The sequence below is a fragment of the Ailuropoda melanoleuca genome, chromosome 14 (genome assembly GCF_002007445.2).
Source record: "Ailuropoda melanoleuca isolate Jingjing chromosome 14, ASM200744v2, whole genome shotgun sequence".
NCBI classification, from domain to species: domain Eukaryota; kingdom Metazoa; phylum Chordata; class Mammalia; order Carnivora; family Ursidae; genus Ailuropoda; species Ailuropoda melanoleuca.
In genome coordinates, this window is record NC_048231.1 from 105,878,501 (window position 1) to 105,901,685 (window position 23,185).

Genomic DNA, 23,185 nt, shown 5'->3' on the forward strand with positions numbered 1-23,185 from the left:
CTGTCCATCCGTCTGTCTGTGTTCCTGGAGGTAAGGGTGGTCTCTGACCAAGCACCTGTCTGCTTCTCCTGATGGTGGGCCAAGGGTTTTCTGAGTCAAATACTTAGTACTTTCGGAGTACTTTTTCCATTATTACTTTCCTGGCGGTGGTTATGCAACTCTCATGAGCTTTTATAGCCTCAAGAACCGTCATGGCAATGCCAGAGGGCTAACTCTGTCCTTACTGTGTTTGAGGTTGACGTCTTTTAGGCTTCTTCAAAACTCTCTTTAGGGGCTAGGCCTCATGCTCATTGTAAATAGCACAGCTCCCCTTGGAGTCTTGACTGTGGCACCTACTATCTTGACCTAAATGTGCCCAAACCAGTATTTCCAAGAGTGGGACATGAGAACGAGCTTGCGGCCCTGCAGGTAGGGCTGTTATGGCTCCTGGTTCTGGAACCCCGGAGCCCGTGCCCCAACTCCCCGACCTCTTTCCCTTACCTCCCCCCCCCACCTCCTTATGGGCCCTCCCCAGGAATAAAGCCCGTCTTTGCTGGGCAGGAGGTGGTTCTGTGTGCCTGGCCTTTTGCTGGCACCTCCTGGGCCCTCCGCCCCGAGGCATGCAGCGCCAATGCTCCTGGGCCTCACCTGGATCCTCAGCTTCTCCCGCTGTTGGTTTCAGAGGATTTCCTGCCTGCGGAGTTGTTCGTGTCCCTTTGCTTTCCGGCGCCCAAACGTGCGCTCCCCCCTCCTCCCCTTGGGCCCTCCTTAGACACTCATGTCTCTCTAAAAATCTCTCTTTACAGTTATTTAGGTGTGTTTTGTGATGGAGCAAAAGTACCTACTTGGGTTAGTTAAATCCAGCATCCTTTAGGAGTATGTATTTTTAATTAAATCTTCTTGCTACTTTGGTCCCCACCAGAGATGCACGTAGCAGGTCAACATAGAAAACCTGATGGTGGAAAACCCTCCCACCTGCCCCTCCTTCCCCCTGTCCTGCTCCCCAGAAGCACCATCTTCTGTTTCTGTGTTTGGGTCTTCCAGTGCCTCTGTCCGTCCTCTCGGTAGTACGCTCTGTCCCCACTTCTTCATCCGCCAAGTACCTGCTGTCAGGGGATGGAGCTCACCGTCCCAGGTTTTAGGGGGCAAAGTGCATGAAGCCTCCTCTCAGCCCTTCACGCGGGGCGTCTGGCTGTGGCTCCCGTGCACTCTGCACCCTCTGGTAGTTGGCTGAGATGCTGTGCTGGTCTTCCTGTCGAAAGAGATTATTCTAATCGATCCGATGATATGAAGTTTTATGGGTCTAAACTAGAGCTTGCAGGTGTGGGCCATGTTTTATCCTGTCTTATTAATGAAGTTTTTAAATTGACTTGAATTATAAGTGTCTGAGGGTGAAGCTGTCGCCTGGGAGCAGTGGCTTTGTGATTTGAAGATGACCTGGCACTCAGTTTGTTTCATATCCTGATGTGCTTTGAAGAGGGTTGAGATGGCAAGCAGGAAGTGCCTGCGGGCCATCAGGATAAAATAACGTGAATACGAAAGCTGGAGCAAAGGGAGCGTGGGCATAGGAAGTAAGATCCACTTGGTGTGAGGACATCCTGCAGGCACAAAGCCGTGAGGTCCCAGGGGGTCGGACGGGTGGCCACGAGCTGCTGGCCACCAGAGAACAAGGGAGGAGAAGGTAGAGGTGGTCGCAGACCGGCAGGCATGCGGGCACGCAGTCCTCCGCTGTCCTCCACTGTCCTGGTCCTGGGGAGGGGTGTCTGCAGCCCCTGAGGGGCCCAGCGGGGTCGGAGGAGCATCAGGCTAGAGCGGGTATGGGCGACTAGCCGTCCTAGGACACACAGCCCACAGGCCCCTGCAGGTTCACGTACTGTTGGTGATGGTTGCTGCCATGGGGTTTCAGAACCCGGATCCGACAGGATGTCCAGTACAACGGGGGGGCCCCCGGTCTAAGGCAGCTTTGCGGGGGGTTTATTTTGCCGACCAACTTGGAGACTTAGGGTGGAAACAGAGTGTTTTATATTAAAGATGAAACAGATCTTGTTTAGCCACGGTGGGGCTGAGATCACCTGAAAAGAGACAAAGACTAAGTGGGAAGCTTTGCATGGTGGGTCCCCCCCATCTCAGTCACGCAAGCAAGGCGGCATCCGTCAGCCCCGTGCAGAGCCACACTGGTCTGTGGCGAGGCTCAGGGTGAGACGTGGGGCTCCCCCCCCACCGCTCCCCAACCTCAGCTGCCTAGCCCTGCCTGGACCCTGACCACCGCATGCTGCCCGTCCACATGGACGGCTGTCTGTGCAGGCACTCGCTTCTTGCATAGGGGCCTCGACACTGGCCTCTCCTCCTGCCTCATCCCTGCCGCCTCTGCATGCCTTCGAGCTCTGAATCCCCAGCCAGGCAGGGTGGGTGTGAGCTGGGGAAGAGGACGCAGGCAGCGTGTACCCTGCGTGCTGGCACGAGGCTATTGCGTTTCTCCCCCCTCTGCTCTTTGCACCCCACAGACCGTGGCAGGCGGCAGGTGTTCACAAGGCTCTGTTTCCCAGGTCTGCCTCAAGTACTACGAGCACGAGCTCGTGGAGCTGGCCTGCCAGTGCCCGGCCGTGGTGTGCTGCCGCTGCTCGCCCACCCAGAAAGCCCACATCGTGAAGCTGCTGCAGCAGCACGCCGGGAGACGCACGTGCGCCATCGGTGAGTGCCTGGCTCCTGGCCCCATCCGCGGTGGCGCTCGGAGAGAAACGGGGGTCTTCAAAGCTGCGGGTAGCACAGTGTGTCGTCTCTAACAGCAGGTGGATTTCGTCCATGTGACCAGCCTCTCCTGCTGGAAGAGAGACCAGGATGGGGTATTGATGTTTGTGTCCTTTCCATTTCCATGCTCCCAGGGGACGGAGGAAATGACGTGAGCATGATCCAGGCGGCAGACTGCGGCATTGGGATCGAAGGGAAGGTACGTGTGCCCTTTGGTCACCGTGTCATCTGCCTGCTTCCTGCCGGCTCTGAGCCACACACTCAGGTTCCAGGCCAACCAGCTGCCCCGTCAAACCCTTAGGAAGTGCAGGCAGGATGCAGAGCCACCAGTGCCAAACGCCCCACGTCCCCGCGTCCTCGCTGCTCTTCAGGAGGCCTGGGACCAGTGCCCCGCCGTGCCCTCCCCGCCAGGCTCAGCTCAGGTGTTGCCAGCCCTCCTGCAAACCTTTCTTGCCATCCTGTCTCCCCCAGCTTCTCTCTCAGGTTTGCACGTCTGTGTCCACAGCCAACTGTGAGTTGTGGTTGGGGTGTGTCTTGGTGGAAATGAGCCTGTTTCCAGTCTCTTCCCCTCGGCCACTGTGCTTCTTGGTGCCTGAGGGCATCAGGTAACAGCCTTGAAAGCGCTCTCCTCGCCCGTCTCCCGCATTCCCCAGGGCTCTGGGACACGGCCAGTGGCTGTTTCCAGGACCCCAGGGCCGTCTTCAAGGCAGGTGCCACATTCTCCTCTCTACCTCGTTTCTGTAATACTGACGGGCTCCTGCCGTTCCGGCCGGCAGCTCCCTGTGGCCGCCAGACGAGCCTTGTCAGCCCGTCCCCTGTGAGCTTCACGGGACAGCTTGCACCTTCAGTCCGTGGAGGCTGAGTTCTAGAAGTCCCTTCTGGAGGCGCCTGCTCGGCGTGCGCCATGTTTCCAGAAGGCACTGTGCTCGTTCCAGGAGGGCAGACAGGCCTCCCTGGCCGCGGACTTCTCCATCACGCAGTTCAGGCACATCGGCCGGCTGCTTATGGTGCACGGGCGGAGCAGCTACAAGAGGTCGGCGGCGCTCGGCCAGTTCGTCATGCACAGAGGCCTCATCATCTCCACCATGCAGGTACCTGGAGCCCAGGCCCGGGGAGGGGCGGGGCCGCAGGGGAGGGGTTCGTCATCTCCACTGTACAGGTGATACAGGTACTGGGGCCTCCCCGGGCCCGGCTGGGGGTGAGGGGGGCCGCGGGACTGACCGAGGCGCTCTCCTCTCTTGAAGGCCGTGTTCTCTTCCGTCTTCTACTTTGCGTCCGTGCCTCTGTACCAGGGATTCCTCATGGTGGGGTAAGTGGTGCGCTGCTAGAATGTTGTCTGAGTAACGCACACAGTCGGTGTTCAGAGTAAGAACCTGGGTGTCAGGGGCTGGACCCCCTCGCCATCTTACTGTTGCTCTGTCAGGAAATGTCTGCGTCCCTGGGGGGCGCCCGGGTGCCGTGCTGGCCCCGTCCCTCGCTGGGATCGGGAGGCTGGGACATGGGTGGTCGTGCCGGGGATGTGACCCGTGACCACTCAGCAGCAGACACGCAGGCACAGGGGTGCTGGGATGGGACGCGACACGCCCGAGCGGCCACCGGCAGAGTCTCCTCAGTAATAACGAGATCTCCTCTTCGAAGGCTCCCACACGGTAGCTTGGAGAAGTTCGTGGGAGGGTGCCGCGTGCACGCAGTTTATAATTAAACCGCCCGTGATCCCTTGAAGGGGAATGAGTTAGAGCTTCTCTTCCCTTAGGAGATAAAACCCATGTGGCCGTTGGCATGGCGGTAAAGTCCACGTGGTGCCTCCCTACGCCTCCACACCGGCTCCTCGAGCCCAGCACTCCCCACAGCCAGGGCGTTGCCCGTGTGTGCTCGCGCTCGGAAAGCAACAGCAGGTCACAGCAGTGCTCCCTGCAAGGTTCAGAGCACTTGTCCTATCAGCATAGCGTCTCTGTGACATAGGCACCACACGCTGCCCATGTCACGGGCAAGGGAGGAGGAGGGAGCCTGGGGACGTGCTGGAGGCCGCAGAGCTGCTGGGGGGCAAATTCTGGGGCCAGCCTCCAACAGGCTGGCCTTTTTCCCGTGGCATTTAGCATCTTTCCAGGGATGCAAAGAACAAACACACGAGCTCTTTCACCCCTTGGAGTTATTTTAAGAACGGTTCCTGAATGAGTTTCATCGGACAGCCCGCATTCTAAGGTTCCTGATAATTTGAATGAGAGACCGGGAGCATCAGGCTGGGCATGTCAGGCTCTGCCAAACATAAGTCACCAGCGTCCCGGGGCAAAGCCGATGGTGGGATGCCTCCTGCTGCTTCTGGCACGTCTGCTGGAGAGCACGGGCTGATCTCCCTGCCCGACACCGGGCCAGACCTGAGTACTCACTTGTAGATCCTGGCTTTCGTGCACTGCCTGCCCTTTCTCTGCCCCTGGGCTTTCTCACCTGCCGTTTCCTCGGCCTGGGGCTCTTTCCCGCATCTAGGTGGACCTCGAGAGCTCGACCTGCGCCTTCCCACAGCCACAGTGCCAGCTCTGCGTTTCGGCCTCCACTCCTGAGGGCCCAGGCCCAGGCCCAGGCAGCAGAGCAGGCCGGGTGGTGGCCAGGCCCAGGAAGGGCTCCCGTAACGGCCTTGGCTCTGGCCATGCATTCCAGGGTGACTGGCGCTGTGGCCGGCAGTGTGCCGCATGGCTGCCAGCTCTCCAGTGGCTGCAGCGCTGTCCCCTGGAGCGCCAACCAAGGGGAGGACCTAAAGGCGCCAACAGCTCCAGCGCTGTTTCACCATGTCCCGTTGCCTTGGTCTTCGCACTCTTATCCCGTGAATGACCTTCAGAGAGCATAGGATTGCACGTGACGTGACTGCATCTGGACTTTGTCCAGCACACGGCTTCCCTGGCGGCCAAAGAGACGCGTGACCATCCCCACTTTCTTTCATGTTTTAAAACTATGGATTTGAAACATTCAAAGGAGAGTTTTGGGGGGCAGTGGTGATTACTGCTTAGACGGTCAAGCCCCATCGCTGCAGCTGCGGCCGTGGGCTTGACTGAATTCTTCCCCCGTCAGCCCGAGCCCTCGTCAGCAGGAGCTCCCGAGTGCTTGCTCCTGTCCACGTTGACTTTATTCGGAGTTTCTGTGTGTGTCCCTCGCGTGAGGCATCTGTAGTTTTCTTAAGCTTTGATGTGCCGAATTGGGTGGGAGTGGAGGAAGGGTGAAGCTGCTTCAACGGGAAACCGTAAATTCAGTTTTGCCCTCACCTAGGAAACAACAGGCAGACGTGGGTGGAAAGGAAAGTGGTGTTTTTATCAGAGTCTGACGAGACCAGCGGCATGTCCTGAGATGGAACCTCTGGCTGCAGAGGCTGCAGGGCCACTGACAGAACTCACCTTCACGTCCTGCAAGGTTCTTATCCTCCCTCATCTCGTCGGCTTGGAGGGGCCGCTAACGCAGGCGAGGCAGCCGTGGGTGCTCCCCACCACAGGTCCTGCCATACGCTGTGGCCTCCCCTCCAGGAAGCACTCCTGGGCAAAGTTCTGGGGGAACCCCGCATAACGCAGCCCCTCCGAGAGGCTCACCGTGCAGGTCAGCAAGTGGACATCTCCACAAGACTCCAGGTCAAGAACCTGTCCAACCTTGTTGCACCAAACCCCTTCTTTGCCCAACACCGGCCGGCATCGCACATTCTGAGCAGCGTCCTCAGGGACAGGCCGACCTCAGGTGGCTGCAGGGCTCACTCGTGATGTCTGGCTGCTGCTCGTGGGACCGTGTGTCCCATATGTCCCCGGGCACTGGGTGGGGTTTGGGGGGTGTGACCCACCGCATCCCCATCAGCCAGGCTCTGCCAGACTCTTTGGCCCTTTCAGCCTCTACGTTCTAAGCCGATGGGAATTGTTCTGAGATTGACAAAGTTACTAGAAATTTGGAGGAAAGTTAGGGCTGTAAGCCTGTTTAACCTCGTGCAGGACCAACCACTCTGAAGCACATGGATTTCAGCCTCTGGTGGCCTCCATGGGCACACAGCGTTAGAAAGCAGGCTGAAACACCTTTCCTAACACGGTGTGCCCTTCATGACCCACGGCCCTGGACAGGTAGCGCCAGCGACCGTGGAAGCCCGTCCTAGGAGACAGTGCTGCTCACACATAGATCTTCCCACCTGGTTCTCCACCCCGGGTACCTTCCCGACTCCAAAGCTCTCTCACAGGTGAAAATGTCATTTAAAAGAAATCCAGTCCTACTTCAGGAAAAATGGCATAGATGCACTTTTCGTCATTCCTTCTGCTAAGCATAGCCAAACTCCTGCCGATGTCACAGATGGAACACGTGCGTGGTTCTCTGGCCCGCTGGATAGAACACACGTGTGCTCTGGCCTGCCAGACACACAGCGTTCAGACAGCAACCACTCTGCTCCAGCCAACACCATGGAAACACCACCCCCACCTCCCTGCAAAGTGGGGAGATGAGACCCCCCCACACACCCAGCAGTAATGAGCAGCCCCTGTTGGGTGTCACACAGGGAGGAACCTGGACTTGCCTCCAGCCTGGGGGAAGGCAGCAGCGCCCCCTTCCCTCCAGAGCAGTACCAGGGACCCAGTGTCCTGTGCGGCACCCAAATGTCAAGTTTCGTAGAGAATCACTTGGCACCCCAAGAACCAGGAAGATTTCAGAGTGAGTGTGACGATGGACACCAGCCGAGGTGCCTGTGGCGTTGGAACCGTGTGACATGGGTGTTAGCGCCGCCATGCAGATGTCCTTTAACAAGCAATAGGAACGCTCAGAACAAACAGAAAGAAAATACGTCCGCCTAGAAATAGAAAATAGCAGAACCAAATGGAAACCTACCACCAAGCCCAACAGCGACAGGGACCCAGCCCACAGCGGAGCAGAGGGCCCACTGAGGGCAGGACACGGGACTGTCTCCCGTGAGCACCACGAGAGCCCAGAGACCAGCAGAGCCTCAGGGGCTCCAGCTTCGTGTCCCTGGGGCTCCAGAGGGAGGACAGAGGTCCTGGGCTGGAGGAGAAAGAATGGCTGAAAACTTCCCAGTGGCTGAGTTCAAAGACATCCACACCAAGAAGTGTCACACGGGAGACTCAGGAAGACAGAGGACAAACACTGTGAGGACAGCGAGCTGGGGTGGAGTGGCCGCAGGGACAGTGGGGTCCTCACCAGAATGAGGCGGGAGGGAGCAGTGTGGGCACAGACGGTCACCTGCAGCGAGTTCTTCCTTCAGGAACGAGGGACTCATGCACGCACCACACATGTGAGAACGCTCCAGGTCCAACAGGAAGAGGGCCGTCCAGTTAGCAAACAGACAGAAGGCACAAGCAGACGTTACACCCAAGAGGATGTAGATGGCATGTGAGCGCGTGCAATGATGTTCCCGGTCAGTAGCTGTCAGGGAGACGTGGCGGCAGCACCAACCTGGGGAGGGGATGCAAAGAAGCAGGGCCCCCCACACGCGCCCGGCCAGGCCAAGTGGCACAGTCCGTCTCTCTGCAATTAGACTCTTGGGCTGATGACTCCGGGTGGTACTCCTGTTGAATAAATGAAAAACTTTACAAAAAGATCTGTCGGTGAGTGTTCCTAGCTGTGTTATTTATGAGAACCACACACTGGGAATAACCCCGATGCACTTGAGTGAGCGAGCAGGTTGCAGAGGCGGGCATGACCCCAACCACGAGTACTGGCCAGCAACCTGCAGGGGTGAGCACGGCCGCTGCTGCACCGGGACAGCCTCCTGGGAGTCAGGCTGAGTGGAAAGGCACGCGTGTAGCCTCGTCAGGGGGTTACGGAGAGGGAGGGAGGGAGATGGCGGGGGGGCCCCGGGGTGGTGGCGGTTCTGTCTGTGTCACCTGACATCCTGGCGGTGAGACTGGGCTGTAGGTTTGCAAGATGCTACCACGGGCAAACCGGGGAAGGGCACAGGTTCCTTCTTTTACACCTGCCTGTGGGTCTACAGTGACCTCAAAATAGAAAGTTTAATTAAGAAAGAAAAAAAAATGGGTTCCTATGAGCGTTTTTGGCTCACAGACCATGTTATTGCACTGCAGGGTAAGTATGAAATTTTAGGAAAAATCATACCTGAATTTGCTGCTGAGTGTTTGAACCGTGGCCTCTGACTCAGAGCTTGCGCTCCTCACACTGATCTGACCCCCTCTTGGTTGTAAGGTATGCAACTCTGTACACCATGTTCCCCGTGTTCTCGCTGGTGCTGGACCAGGACGTGAAGCCGGAGATGGCCATGCTGTACCCGGAGCTCTACAAGGACCTCACCAAGGTACGGGCGTGAGGCCGGGTGCGATTCCGGCGACCAGCAGACCCCCTGCTGGTATCGTAACAGTATTTGCTATGATGAAAAGGGCCAGTCGTGACACGGTTTCCAGGCAGGTTTTAAGGGATCTCTTCTCTGTCTTTCCAGACAGTTTTTACTTACAGTTATTTTTGGCATTTTCCTTTTGAGTTAAACTTCAAAAAAGCGAAAACAATTGTTTTCTCAAATGTTTGCAGTAAAGCTCTGATGTCATGCATACAATTAAAATTTTAAAGGTGCTCTGAACCACTTGTGGAACCGTGGTGACTGGGCTCACCCTGTGGCTGACGCGCGCGGTGCCTGTTTCTGTGTGAAGGACACTTGCTGGCTGCGGGGTCCCCTGTGGCAGGACGGACTTCTGTCCACCTGCGGCGGTATCCCGACGCTTTGAACTCAGAGACTGACTGGGAGTCCCTGTGCCTGCCCAAGTCTTCCTCCACTGTGCTTTCAGAATCACGTCTGAGAAGTGATGGGCAGTTGGGGCGCCTGGGTGGCACAGCGGTTGAGCGTCTGCCTTCGGCTTAGGGCGTGATCCCGGCGTTATGGGATCGAGCCCCACGTCAGGCTCCTCTGCTATGAGCCTGCTTCTTCCTCTCCCACTCCCCCTGCTTGTGTTCCCTCTCTCGCTGGCTGTCTCTATCTCTGTCGAATAAATAATAAAATCTTTAAAAAAAAAAAAAAAGAAGTGATGGGCAGAGTGTCACCACGACCCAGGGCTGAGGTCGCAAGGATGCTGCTGGGGGAAAGTCTGCCCCCTGAAAATGCAGAAGATTCATTTATCTGACCCAAAACTATGTTCAGATGGAGGCATTCCTAGAGGAAGCTTCAAGTTTGTCATATTTCTTTACGAGACCATATTTCTCTAGTGTGGAAAACAAGCTCCACGGGCTGGGATGCCCCTAGCTCTCCAAGCAGAAGTTGTGGTGACTTTGGAATTTTCCCGAAGCAACACTGAGAACAAAATCCACTAACCTCCAAGCAAGTCCAGGTTTACAATTGATAACCTGAAATTACCGACTCAGATCTTTAATCTCTAGCAGAATGGAGAAAGAATCAGTTGGCGTTAAGCATAGACTTAGCGAACCGCTGACCACTCAGAGAGGAGCTGGCCAGGCCACGTTGATCTTCGGGCTTCATGGTGTTGTTATACGGGCTGGATGAAACGGAGACTTAAAGTTCCTTGAAAAAAATACAAAGTGCTTATGTTACTTTTACAATCAGGACAAAAATAAAGCTAGTTTACCGGTATAGTGTAAAATAAAATGTCAATCATTATATGCGATAACATCATATTTAATTTGATAATAAAATGCAAGCATTAGTATCCTGATGATAATATTATTATGAATATTACAAATAAAAAGTTTTTGGCTTAATATTCTAAAATGGGGAGACTATTATCATTCAGTAAAGCAGAACAGGATCAAAGATCTAAAAACTACAGGAAACTTTTGTGAGGAATTATAATTTTAGTAGATTATGCATTTCCTTATTTCCATAAACTCCAGAAATGTTTACGTAAATGCTGCCTCACAGACATAAGGGGAAAACAAGCTCCTCATATATGAACAAAACTAGAGGAGCTCCCTAAAATCATAGGTGGTCAGTGTCTCACCCGCTCACGGTCACTGCGGGTCAACATGGGCAACGTCGCCAGACAGTCAAGATCGGAGCAGTTCGTGTTAGTGAGATGCAGGGTGATTGCCATCTCCACCCCGTCAGAGGGCAGACAGTCACTGTTGTCAGGATTCCGATTGCGGGCACCTCGGTTCCTCTGGGAACAAGAATATGTCTGCGGGGTCAGGTAGCCGCGAATCTTCAAACGCCCCCATTAGCTGACACAGTAAACACGAGGGCATGTCAGGAAACTGTGTTCAGTTCCGAGCTGGATCTCGTCTTTGTGAAGGTGCCCCCTTTAGAGTGTCTTGAGTATCGTTGAGAGTAGGACGTCATTCCTGCATTATTGTGACAGGAGTGCAGTCACTTACGGTCTTTAGACTCCTTTCCTTCAAGATCCAAAATATATTCCTTTTGTGTTTTTAGTGTATATATTTCTTTTAAAATCTGATGCACGTCAAACCCTTTGAAAACAAAGTAGCACTAAATTATTCAGCCACCTAACTTGATAAACCTTGAGTTATATTTTCTTACTGAAGCCAGAGAGAGATTTTGAAGCTTTGCGTTCCTTCTGAATGCTTGGTGGATGCTCGGGAGGCCGTGAGCCGTCCGCCTGGCCTGTCCACGTGGCAGGCGCTAGGTCTGGCTGCTGGAGGCGTGGGCGAGACGTCACTCCTGGCTCAGGAGGCCCACGCTCAGTCCGGAAAGGAAACGTAAAGCCAGGGTAAATTACGTGATAGTCAAACAGCAGCAGAAAACAGGCCCGCAGGCGGGGACGCGGGTGCTCGTCCGCTGGATGATGCGTCGTCCAGCCTATTCTGAGCAGAAGGCCAGGGTCACAGTAAATTCCTAAAATACTTTCAAAGATAATCAGGGGAAGCAGAGTATGTATCCCTTGCAAAACAGAGAGGAAAGTACCATGCTTTGAAGGAAAACACCATTTCTCATAGTTATTTGGTGGCCTGTCTTTTTATTCTGAGAGTGCGAGTCAGAACCCAGGCATTACAGATCTGACTTAGGTGCTCTAACAGGAGGAGCCGATCCGGAATACAGACGTTTGCTCACGGCTCTCTCTGGAGCCTGAGCCTGGCCTGCAGTCCGTTCAGTAGTGTGTCAGCGACAGGTGATGGAGTCCAGCAAGGAAGCAGCATTCCCCTTCCCTCCCCTTCCTAAAGCCATATCGTTTTCATTCCTTGCAGAAAATGATGTGTCTGTAACAGTTTTCTCTTTTAAAGTCAAATTCTGCTTCGAATGTTCACACGTCACTCGTGATGCAGCTGCTTGCAATTTCCTGGTGCTGCCAGGAACCCTGTGTGCCCACCCCCTCCCAACTCCGCAGGTGACTGTTTACCCCAGACGGTCTGTGGCCCCTCAAGAAAGGCCACGTGAGCCTGAGATCCAGGCCACATGTTCCTTAGATACCTCAGACTTGCAGCTGTGGGTTACATGACCAACGCGTCATTTCATATCGTGACAAATAACCTAGGAACTGCGGAGGGTTTGGGCGGCACCTGAACTAGCTGTCAAGATAATCGAGTAGGTAACGTCCTACAGTCGTTCCTCAAAATCCTTGACACTGTCAGACACACAGCTCTTAGGGTTACTTCACTATTTTTTTTATTTCCTGTTGAATATTCTCGAAATGGTTTTAGTTTTGGAATATACATTTGTATTCTTAATGTAATTTTAGAAATAATAGTGATAAGAAAAAGAAACAAAAGACAAATTAGGGGAGGACCTGTTTGCAGATGACATAGTCATCTAGGTGGAAAAGCCAAAAGGATCCACAAAATCTTTCTAGTAAGTTCAGCACGGTTGTGGGATTCAAGGAATAAGCCTGTATAGTAGCAATGAACAACTGAGGCCTGAAAAGTGTGTTTGAACGGTGTTCGTACTAACTTAAAAAACCAAAGTTGGTATAACTAACAAACTGTGTGCAGGACTTGTGTGCAGCGGGACGCTGTCGAGAGGGATTTTGAAAGGTGCAAAAGAATGTGACTGAAGACACCATGCGTACGAAAGCTGACAAGCTGATTCCAGAATTTACATGGAAACGCAGGAGAACTGGAATTACCAAGACCATTTGTAAAAAGAGGAACAAGTTCGGAAGACTTCGCTCTACCCAATTTCAAGACATTCTCTACAGTAGTGACCAAGACAACAGATTCTTGGCAGAAGACAGACACCTGGACCAGTGGGGTCAACAGAGAGCCCAGGGGAAGAGACACAGGTGTCACAGCTGATGTTTGACAAGCATGAAGGGAAACCTGAAGGAGAGGGACCGTCTTGTCAGCAGATGTCGTCAGAGCCGCCTGCAAAAACAGAGCCTCCACCCACCCCTCACAGTTTTGGGGAAACGCACTCAAAAGGAGCCACAGACCTAAATGTAAAATGTAGAACTATTCGCCTGCTGGAGTAAAATGCAGGAGAACATGTGCATGACCTTGGGGTAAGCCTAGTTTTAGATACGGGGTCAGACATGTGATTCAGGAAGGGGAAAATTGGTAGGTTGGACTTTATCATAATCCAAGACTTTTGTTCTGTGGGTGGAACTGCTAAGAAAATGAAAAGACACAATCATAGGAAATATTTGCAGATCGCACTTCTGACAAAGGACTTGTATCTGGAAAATATAAAGAGCCCTCAAAACTCAGGAAGAAGACAAACAACCCAGTTATTGAGACAGGAGAAGCCCTGGACTGACAACACAGCATGGGTCACGATGTGCACGTGGCCAGTGAGCGTCTGGAAACACTCCACTCACCACCGTTTCTCAACGCGGGGACAACAGGCAGGAACCGCAGGAAGGCAGGGTCTAGTGCACGGGCAACGCCGCGTGCTCACTCGCCACTGACGGGCACACAGCATGGCACGGCCACCCTGGGGCACGGTTCAGCAGTTTCTGGTGAAGTTAAACATGCACTGAGCACGTGACCCAGGCTTGACCCGAGATGTGAAAACTTGTGTTCACACAGAATCCTGTAAGCAAACGTTCCCGGCCGTTTTGCCGCAATTGCCAGAAACTGCAGCCATGCCGTGCAGTGTCCAGCAACACAGGTGAATCTTAAATGCATTTTACTACACAAAAGAGCCAGACTCAGAAGCTCCTATGGTCCCATTTGCCTGGCACCCTGGGACATGCAGAGCTTTGGGCCCAGAGGACAGACAGGTGGGCGGCAGCCCGGGGTCGGGGTCGGGGATGGAGAGGCCGCGGGAGGCATCTGTACCCACACTTGTGGCCACTTGTGCTGCACACACGTCTCAGACCGAGACAGGCTAGTGAGTGTTCGCGTGACCTTCGGGTGGATTAACCTTTCCCGAGATTTGCTTGATTTTATTTTTATAGTTTGGTTGATACGTAATAGAAACGTACTTTGGGGTCTCTAAAATCTAACATTGAAATAGTGAACATTCGCTAGGTTTCTGGCTTTATGCTTATTTCATTTTATCCACATGAGTATGTGTTGTTATCATTTCTGTTCACGGAAGAGGAGACCACTCACAGAGGCTCAGTGTGTGCCCTGGGCTGCCACCTAGGTCGGCCGGGTCCGAGCGGTGTCTGCATGGTGCCTGGACAGAGCTCCTGCTAGAGGAGTTTCCCCCAGCCAGGGACATGGAAGGAGAGGTGTGTGGGCCCAGGAGAGCCCTGCACATGTGGCCTGGGTCTGTCGGAAGTGGACTGTGCTCGTGCGTATTTGTGCCGCCAAGTACAGTGAGACTCTCGTTTTGTCCTTCAGAGCTGAAGTCTGGGAGCCGTTGATAAGTGTCCCATCCGGGAGCTAGTACTGGTTTATGCATATTTTTCCACTGTTTCTCCCGTTAGTTATTTTATTGACAGTCTTTGTACCTCATTAGTCTACGGGCTGCTTGGATGCAGGAGCTTTGACCTGAGTGCACATCGGTGTGCTGACTTCCACAAACACCGTGTGGGGAGTTTGCAGCCCCTGACGTAAGAAAGGGCACCAACAGCCCCTCTGTGTCTGTCAGGGTGTAGACTGCTAGTCGTATCACACCAGTGATAGGAGATGTCCGCAAGTCTGGCTACAGAGGACGTCTTCTGTGTTTACATCAAAACATTACATTTAAATCCTCTTTTAAAATATTCAAATAAAATTAGCCACATACTTAATTAGCTGAGTTTTATCAAAGACCAAACCCCTACTGGTATCCAGTCAGAGAAGTGCACTTGGGAATTACGTGCTGAGATACACACGTTACACCTGAAATTTCCCGCCTTTTTTAAAACAGCATTGCCTTTTAGTGATATTTGTTACATCTGAACCTTACTTTCATACGTGTTGTAAGGATTCAGGCTCAGCCAACATTTCCCAGGAAGATGCTAGAGTGGCCACACCTGCCTTGTGGCGTGCGTCTCTTCTGAAAAGTTGTCACTTGACTCTAGGTGGACGCGGCTCAGATCTGGAATACTCTGGCGGTCATCAGGGCAACATGCCCTGGGCATCTCTTCCGTAACGGCTCGTTCTTCCTTGGTGGCATTTGGCAGCACTTTCTGACGTGGCTTTGAGCACCTCTCCTGTGGTGGGGAGGCCGTAGGTCACGGGCAGCGCTTCGGACTCTGGTCATTTGCAGCTGACCCTTGAATACTGTGGGGTCAGGGGCACCGAACCCCTGCACAGCCAGACATCTGCATATCACTTTTGATTCCCCAAACACTCAAGGACTGACGGCTTCCTGGTGACTGGAAGCCTCACCCACCACGATGACCATCTGATTCCGTTACACGTGTTATATCGTGTATTCTTATCATATAGTAGGCTGGAAAAAAAAAAGTTACAAGGAAAAGCGCACACGTTCACGGTACTGTCTTTATTAAAATTTTTTTTAAAATCCACGTTAGCGGACCCACAAGGTGCAAACCCATGTCAAGGGTCAACTGTATGCTGCTCAGCGCAGCTAACCCACAGCGTGGACCTGTGGGAAGCACCGAACTTTTCACGCTTCTTCATGTGTCATTGGAGACAGCGTCTGCCCTGTAACCGAGATGCTACACTGCGTGAGAGGATCGATGCAGGGGTGTGACCACACGGATCTGGCAGTGGTCCCCAGGGGCTCTGTTGTAGCGTCCATAGTTCCCACGGCTTTACCTGACGAGCGCTACCGTGGACCAGCCCAGAGCACTAACAGGCCAGTGCAGTTGGCAAATGGCGGGTCTCCCTCTTGGGTGTGGAGGGAATGCAGGCCTCGTTCTTCCATCATGGACGCACCCCGAGCAACCCGTCAGAGTTGTAAAAGAGAAGGCTGTTGGGGGGCGCCTGGGTGGCACAGCGGTTAAGCGTCTGCCTTCGGCTCAGGGTGTGATCCCGGCGTTATGGGATCCAGCCCCACATCAGGCTCCTCCGCTAGGAGCCTGCTTCTTCCTCTCCCACTCCCCCTGCTTGTGTTCCTTCTCTCGCTGGCTGTGTCTCTGTCTCTGTTGAATAAATAAATAAAATCTTTAAAAAAAAAAAAAAAAGAGAAGGCTGTTGGGCCCAAACCACTCTGTCTGTCTTGGACTGACTTACGTGCCATCTTGTCCAGAAGGGACCTACGGGCTGGTAAACTCCAACCTCTCTTTTGATAGACCATCCTTTCTCATCTGGAAAAACTAAAAAGTAAATACAGGAATATTTGTTCCCGAGAACTAAAGAAGTAAAGGGAGTTGTCGTACGGCAAAGAAAGTCTTTACGCACTAGTGCATTTCAGCGTTTGGTGACGGACATCGATTTCTGGGGAGCCAGGGAGTACGTGGCTGTGGCCTAAAGGTCACCAGAGGGCGTGCAGAGAGCACCGCGGTTCCGGGCCAGAGGTGCACATGGTGGGCACGGGCGGGAAGGCAAGTTGGGTCGGTGCGTTGGCTTGGGCTTGGGACCTGGGGATCTTTTAGAAGTTATTCATAACTAGCTGTTTGAAAACCTATGAGTCACACGAGCTGTTCCACTCTGCTAACTAAGATATTCCACCGTTGACCCTAGGGAAGATCCTTGTCCTTCAAGACCTTCCTCGTCTGGGTGTTGATCAGTATTTACCAAGGTAAGATGGGCCTGGATGGAGGGTTTCTTGGCTTCTAGTGGTGATGTTTTCCCCTCCTGGTTAAAGTCCAAAGGCTTCAGGTTTCATCAACAGCTAAATAGCATGTTCTGTTTACCCCGTGAACCAATATTCTAGCAGCTGGTCGTCCAGACCCTTCACAGTGCAGTGTGGATGGGTAGTTCTTTACTGATTGATGTTTATAATTAAATGTTAATCCAGAAAAATTTTACCAACCACATAACCACATCATATGCCCCCACACAGTGGTTTCCTCTCGCAGAGTGAGGTCCAGACCTTGAGAAATCTCACTCACGTGAACTGAAGTCACTGGCCACCCTCTGATGGGTTCCAGGTAAATGAGAGATCGTTGAAAGTGAATTAACAGATTAGACACATTACATTGAAAGCATCATTATTTATGCTGATTGAAGAGGCGGCATGACCTTTCCTTCAGATACTAAAAAGTTCCTAAGCCTCTCGTCGGTGCCACGTCTCAGTTTATTCACAACCCAGGGTTTAAATCAGTTGTTAGTCAACACGACGTGTGGGGGTATACGTTGTCCTGTATTTTCAGTGTGCTGCGTGTCGGTTAGCTGCCTCCGTGATGTTTGCGCACCGCTAGTTTCCCACCCAGGTGGAGGGAGCTGTCCTCTGAAAGCCGCGCTGTCCCCGTCTTGTGTGTTGCAGGCGGCATCCTCATGTACGGGGCTCTGCTCCTGTTCGAGTCAGAGTTTGTGCACGTGGTGGCCATCTCCTTCACGGCCCTCATCCTCACCGAGCTGCTCATGGTGGCCCTGACCGTCAGGACGTGGCACTGGCTGATGGCAGTGGCCGAGGTCCTCAGCTTGGGCTGCTACGTGGCCTCGCTTGCTTTTCTAAATGAGTATTTTGGTAAGTTGCCATGGGAATCTTTTTTGTCTATTACTGGTTTTTATACATTTTTTATTGTTACTTCTTAATACACTGTCTTAAATTGCAGACCACAGTAAAAGCCACATTAGAAAGCTCCACTATACAAAATTAAACCCCTTGCAATATTTTATAAAATGCAGGTTGTGTTACCATCTTGGCTTTTTAAAAGATATTGAAGATGTGCTGTTTCCAAAAATTCCTTCCACGAGAGCTGCATATTTGTCCTTTTTCCTAATTGACAAGAACTCCCAGGATGGAATCCAGGCTCGTCTTTGGACACAGAGGCCACGGGGCACCACGTGGGTGGCCTCAGCCCCAGCAGTGTCTTGAGTGTGTCAGAAGCGTCGTGGGCACCGTGGCGGGGTCACTGGGTGTGCACATCCCAGCTCCGCCATAACCAGCCTGGTGACCTTGACAAAGTGGTCTCACAGAACCTATCCCAGCACGTGGCTGCTGGGCCTCACTTAGACTGTGGCTGTGCTTGCCACCAAGCTCGTCCATGTCACCCTGTTGTACAGATCGGAGGGAGAGTGGGCCGGACTCGCCCTAACCTCTGCGAGCTCAGGTGACCTGCCCACACTTCTTCCCCCGAGAACTGGGGCAAGGACCTACCTGCCCGCCTCGGAGCATTTGGTGCAGGACGAGCTCCCTGCGCAGTGTTCCCGTCAGCGGCCCTGGCCTGCCCTCGTCGCAGCCGGGTGGTTGCTCCAGCCGCAGTTAGTCCGTCCCATACCTGCGCCGTCCCAGAGTGGATCCATGTGGCTCACGGGACCACAGAAGATTTTTTTTTTTAGGGTTTTTAGAATTAGGGCAGTGAGAAGAGAAGGAATATGGTCAGATGAGCCCGGAGGCAGCATTTGTCCTACTGGTCGTCATCGTCAGGAGCTACAAGGCTCCCAGAGCTGCCCCGAGCCCCCGTAGGGCAGAAACGGTCACCACATCCACACTGCACCTAATAAGCATGGCTCGGGCTGCTTTCCTGATCTGAGGTGAAATGTCCCAGAGGGCTTTCAGAAAAGGGAAAAAGGCATCGTGTCCCTGGTGGTATTGTCAGTGACCACAGTGCCAGCTAAAGGCACGCACCTCCACGTGCTTTACCGTCGCTGTGTGTGGCCGGTTAGCCACGGGCCCTTGTCACCCTGTGTGGCTGCAGCAGAGGCCACGAGCGCCACTACTGGCTGAAGTCCATACGTCCCATGGGAGCAGCAGCGCTGGGGTCTGCATCCTGCTTCCCGGCAGCCACGGAACCCGATTGCCTCTGGACAGCTGCTTGTCGGACCGCTGTCCATTCACACAAGCCCTTCCTTTAAGTTCACTCACTGAATGTTAAGTTCCCATCACCTGCCTGGCCTGCTGTGCCACGAGGCTTGTTGGCGAGCCTGACGGGCGCGTTCTCAGGCAGAGGCCGCTGGAGAAATGACATACCCCACAGAGGTTCCCGCCAGTCGTGTCATGGCTCCAGGTGAGTGGAGAGCCAACAGCTGGGTAGACGGCAGCAGACCCTGGAGGAGGGAGACACGAAACCTCAGATGAACAAGACAGACCAGCTGCATCCAGGGGCCCAGAGCCACTTGGGTGGAAGGGACTCTCGGGGAGAAGCTTGCTAACAAAGAGAGATACGTAGCAAGAGTGGAAAATAAAGCCCCAAGGAGCCCTCCAGGAGGTGAACAGAGAGGCAAAGAGTCGGGTGGGGGAGTGAAAACTAGGGGAGGTTCCAGGTTCCTCCAGGAGGCCTGCCCTCTGGCCACCAGGGGGCCACAGAAAGAGAACACACAGGAAAAACCCAGATCTGAAGTCAACATGTGTACAGGTGGACGCCTGCCAGGGACGGTGACAGGACCCACGCCAAAACCAGACACCCTCAGAGGCTCCAGACACTCTCAGGGATAAAGACAAAATCCCTGAAATTCCGGGGAGAAGCCAGCACAGGCTCCGCTGGGGTCCAGGAATAGGGAGCAAGAGTGTGCCTCCCGCAGGGCCCACAGGGCCACGTAGAGAGGAGATGGTGTGATACACAGACTGTGGATGTCACTTCCAGAAGCATTGTCAGAGGATGCAGGCTGAGCAGAAGGTGATTCTGTCAGCAGCAGTGTCCTCGGCCCTGCCCTCTGGAGTGGGCTGTCCCACAGGGCACGGACGTCCTGGGTTCCTCTGCATGAGCACAGGTCATACCCCAGGCGAGGGTTCTACTCCAATGAGGCTCGAGCTGTGTTGGGCACTGCTGGGGCTGGGTCCAGGGCTGGTCTGTGCGGCTCCTGCCAGGGCCTGACCTCTTGGGGGTTTGACGAGACCATGTGGCGAGGACCCCAACCCACGAGGACCTGCTGTGGGAGCATCGCTTCTGTGACTTCTCGGGCACTGGGGCGACTCACCCAGACCCTGCCTGTGCAGATGCAGGACCTCATAGTAGGGACCCTTGTGGTGAGGGTCAGAGAAGGAGCCACATGCGTGGCAGTGACACGGGTGAATGCTTCAGAGAGCGGGCGTCTTGACGTCTGCACTCATGGGGTTGCGACAGGGAGGAGGTGAAAGCAGACTCCCACATGGCACTGGGGAAGAGGGCCCTGGAATCTAGATGACTCGCGCTAACAGGTGCAGCCAGACTTGCCCACTGTCAGATGCTGGTGGGCACTCCCTGATCAGTTCCTTCATCAGAGCTTTGCTATGGTAAATAGGTCAGTGTCATGGTTCATTTTAGCACTGTTGGAAAATCCATTTTAAGGCAAAAGCAATGACCCTTGAAAATCAAAAAGCCTACATGTATTTTCTGTCACTAAGCAGCATTCCAAATGCACACCAGCTGTCTCTGGGATGAATTGTCTTCACCAGGAGAGAAAGAGAAGATCTTCACGCTTCTATTAAGTGTAGTGACGCAGTGACCGTGAGGTCGTGTGGGGTGAAAATCGATGGTAACGTCCAGCAGCTGTACCACAAAAGCATCTCTGTCCTTCACAGCAGAACTGCAAATCACAAAATGAGTGTTGAAGCAAGTTTCAACAGCAGAAATCGTGTATTTCGTTCCTTTGTCATAACCGTAGTGTACTGTAAATGGCAGAGAAGTAAATAGAATTCCACTATAAAAGAAATGTTGGGTGAATTCACATTTGAGCATCTACTCAAGGGCAAATATATGGATAGAAAAGATAGAAAATGGTAATGTTTTTATATTACAAGGAACATTCACTGGGGCACCTGGGTGGCACAGTCGGTTAAGCATCTGACTCTTGATTTTGGCTCAGGTCATGATCTCAGGGTCATGAGATCGAGCCCCATGTCGGCTCCGTGCTTGGTGGACGGTCTGCTAGAGACTCTCTTTCCCTCTTCCTCTGCCCCTCCGCCCTTAAAAAAAAAGAAAAATATTCACCAAAAAATAATAATAATAATAATAATAGATACAGCACATAAGAAATGGGTTGTTTTCAAATTGTAATCTCTTGTTACTTTTTTAAAGAACATTTAGTATATTTTCCTGTATGAACACAAGTTAATGCCCCCGGCACAGGAGAAATGTTCTGTTTTTGTGGCACTTCATTTTAATATGTGTTCCCTCATTTAGTAATGTATACAGAACACAAAGCAATGCTGCTAAAATGAACAAACATAAAATGGACATAAGACTGAATTATAAAGCAGCAGAGACAAACCACGGTCATTCAGGAAGATCACATTCCTCCTATTTAAGGGCAGTAGTGCATACGGCTCGGAAACGGCCCCCTTCCCGGCGTCTGGACCGCAGCCGTGTGCATGTGGGTTTTGCACTTCGAATCCCTTTGGAACCTTGAGGTCGGGATCTGACAGGGGAAGTGTTTGCGGATGTGTTCAGTCTGTTCGGTTATGCTTTAAAAACTCGTGTGTGCGGACAAGCAGTGACAGGAGGCGTTAAAACCGCAATTGCAAATACATTTTCCACAGTCGTTTTTACTGCTAACCACTCACAGTGTCCTGATACCTCCCTTCTGTCCTTCGTCGTCTTCATGCCGGTTTTGTGTTCAAACACACGTAGGCCGAGTGTCTTCTGGAGCTTTCTTAGGTCTGCGAACTCTCTTTCTTTCACAAGCCGAGAAATGCAGCGGAACAGTGCTGGAGACACGTAGCTGATGAGAGCAAGCTCCCTCTGTTCCTCGGTGATTCTGTTCGTGGCACAAGCAAGCGTTTGCTGCGGGCTTTTCCCCGCCAGGGCTCCGCTGCTGGTGGCGAGGGCAGGTGCCCGGGCCTCCGTGTGTCCCTCAGGGTGCCGTCCACCTCTCCCTGCAGCAGGTTTCCTTTTCGTCTTTAGTGCTGGAAAACATTTTCAGGGTGTTTCAAAATCTGGTGAAATCCAGACCATACCCAACCCTGTGTGGGTGGGATACACTCGGATCAGCCGGGGATGTGCGTAAAATCCGTGACTCCCGCTGAGTGGATCCCCCCCTTCTGGTGAGAGTCTGAGGGGCTTGTGCCGTCGGTGGAACAGCTCACATACCCCTTCCCGTGAAAATTCAAAGGGCCCGGCGTTGGTACGTGAGCGTTAAGGACAAGCCCGCGGGGCCCCGTTGGGGTGATGGGTGAAGCCTCCTCTGTGATGGCCCATCCGCCAGCACAGCCGGCGCTGGCACAGGTCGGTGTGTGGACCTCCACGCGCCGAGGGGCGTTTGGGGGCGTCACACGGCCTCTAATCCTTCGGTCTCATTCGTTCGTTCAGAGAACCCGTTACAGCTGGCAGACAGGTGTGGTAAGGACCGCGGCGGTCCCGCCCGGGCCGGTCCCCGGAGCGTCCGGCAGGTCTGCGGCTTCCGGCCGTGAGGGCCTGTGGGCGCCTGGGCTGCCTCTCACACTTGTTCCTGTGTCTCCCGCAGACGTTGCCTTTATCACAACCGTGACCTTCGTGTGGAAAGTGTCGGCCATCACCGTGGTCAGCTGTCTGCCGCTCTACGTCCTGAAGTACTTGAAACGAAAGCTGTCCCCTCCCAGCTACTGCAAGCTCACGTCCTAGCGCACTGCGGGGCCGGCTCCAGCAGCTGGGGTCCCTGCAGGGGTGCAGGGAGGTCGGAGGGAGCGGAGCCCGAGAGGAGAGGCAGTCCGGATGGCACCGGACACCCCCGATCCGTGCGGGAGGGCACATCCCCTTTCTGTTCTTTTTCTGTTTTTCAATTTAATTTTCATATCAAACCACTTGAGTTTCTATCGAAATGAGCCCTGATTATCTCACTACTACTGTAAAGCATTCCTCTCAGTCCGGCGTTCTGAGAATTAACATGGAAGTTTAATATTCTGCAGTTTCCTGACGTTCAGACTCTTTGACGCCATGATGTAGAAAGCTGTTTCCACTTGACTAGAATAAAATCTAGATGCTAAACGCCAGCGTCTGTGTTTGTGCTGCTCCCCGGAGCCCGAGGCGCGTGCTGCTCCCGCCCCGTGGGGACTCGAGGGCTCCTGGCGACGAGAGCCCTTCCCTCGGTGCGCCCCGTAGCCAAGCTGGAGGACGGTCGTGTTTCTGCACACGACTCCACGGCCTCCCGGCATTGCTGGTAAGTAAGCCCGTTGCTGGAGTTTCTCTTTGTGAAAGTCACGCTTCAGCCCACCACCACGTGCGTAAGGTGACGCCGGCGGTCC

The 23,185-nt window shown here is 53.5% G+C and overlaps 1 protein-coding gene across 14 annotated transcripts in view; it reads left to right on the plus strand.

Annotated features, from left to right (window-relative positions):
• The window catches only part of ATP9B (ATPase phospholipid transporting 9B (putative)), a 246,726-nt gene extending 223,798 nt beyond the window's left edge, over positions 1–22,928 (plus strand). For 7 of the 14 annotated variants that reach the window (XM_034642310.1, XM_034642304.1, XM_034642308.1 and 4 more), the window contains 8 exons: positions 2,526–2,670; positions 2,766–2,926; positions 3,663–3,818; positions 3,972–4,036; positions 8,893–9,001; positions 16,624–16,681; positions 17,369–17,572; positions 22,429–22,928. In XM_034642310.1, coding sequence (XP_034498201.1) covers positions 2,526–2,670; positions 2,766–2,926; positions 3,663–3,818; positions 3,972–4,036; positions 8,893–9,001; positions 16,624–16,681; positions 17,369–17,572; positions 22,429–22,565 — 1,035 coding nt within the window. In that variant the 3' untranslated portion in view covers positions 22,566–22,928. The other 7 variants (XM_034642309.1, XM_034642302.1, XM_034642303.1 and 4 more) reach the window with 7 other exon arrangements.
• The last annotated feature ends 257 nt before the right edge of the window (positions 22,929–23,185 follow it).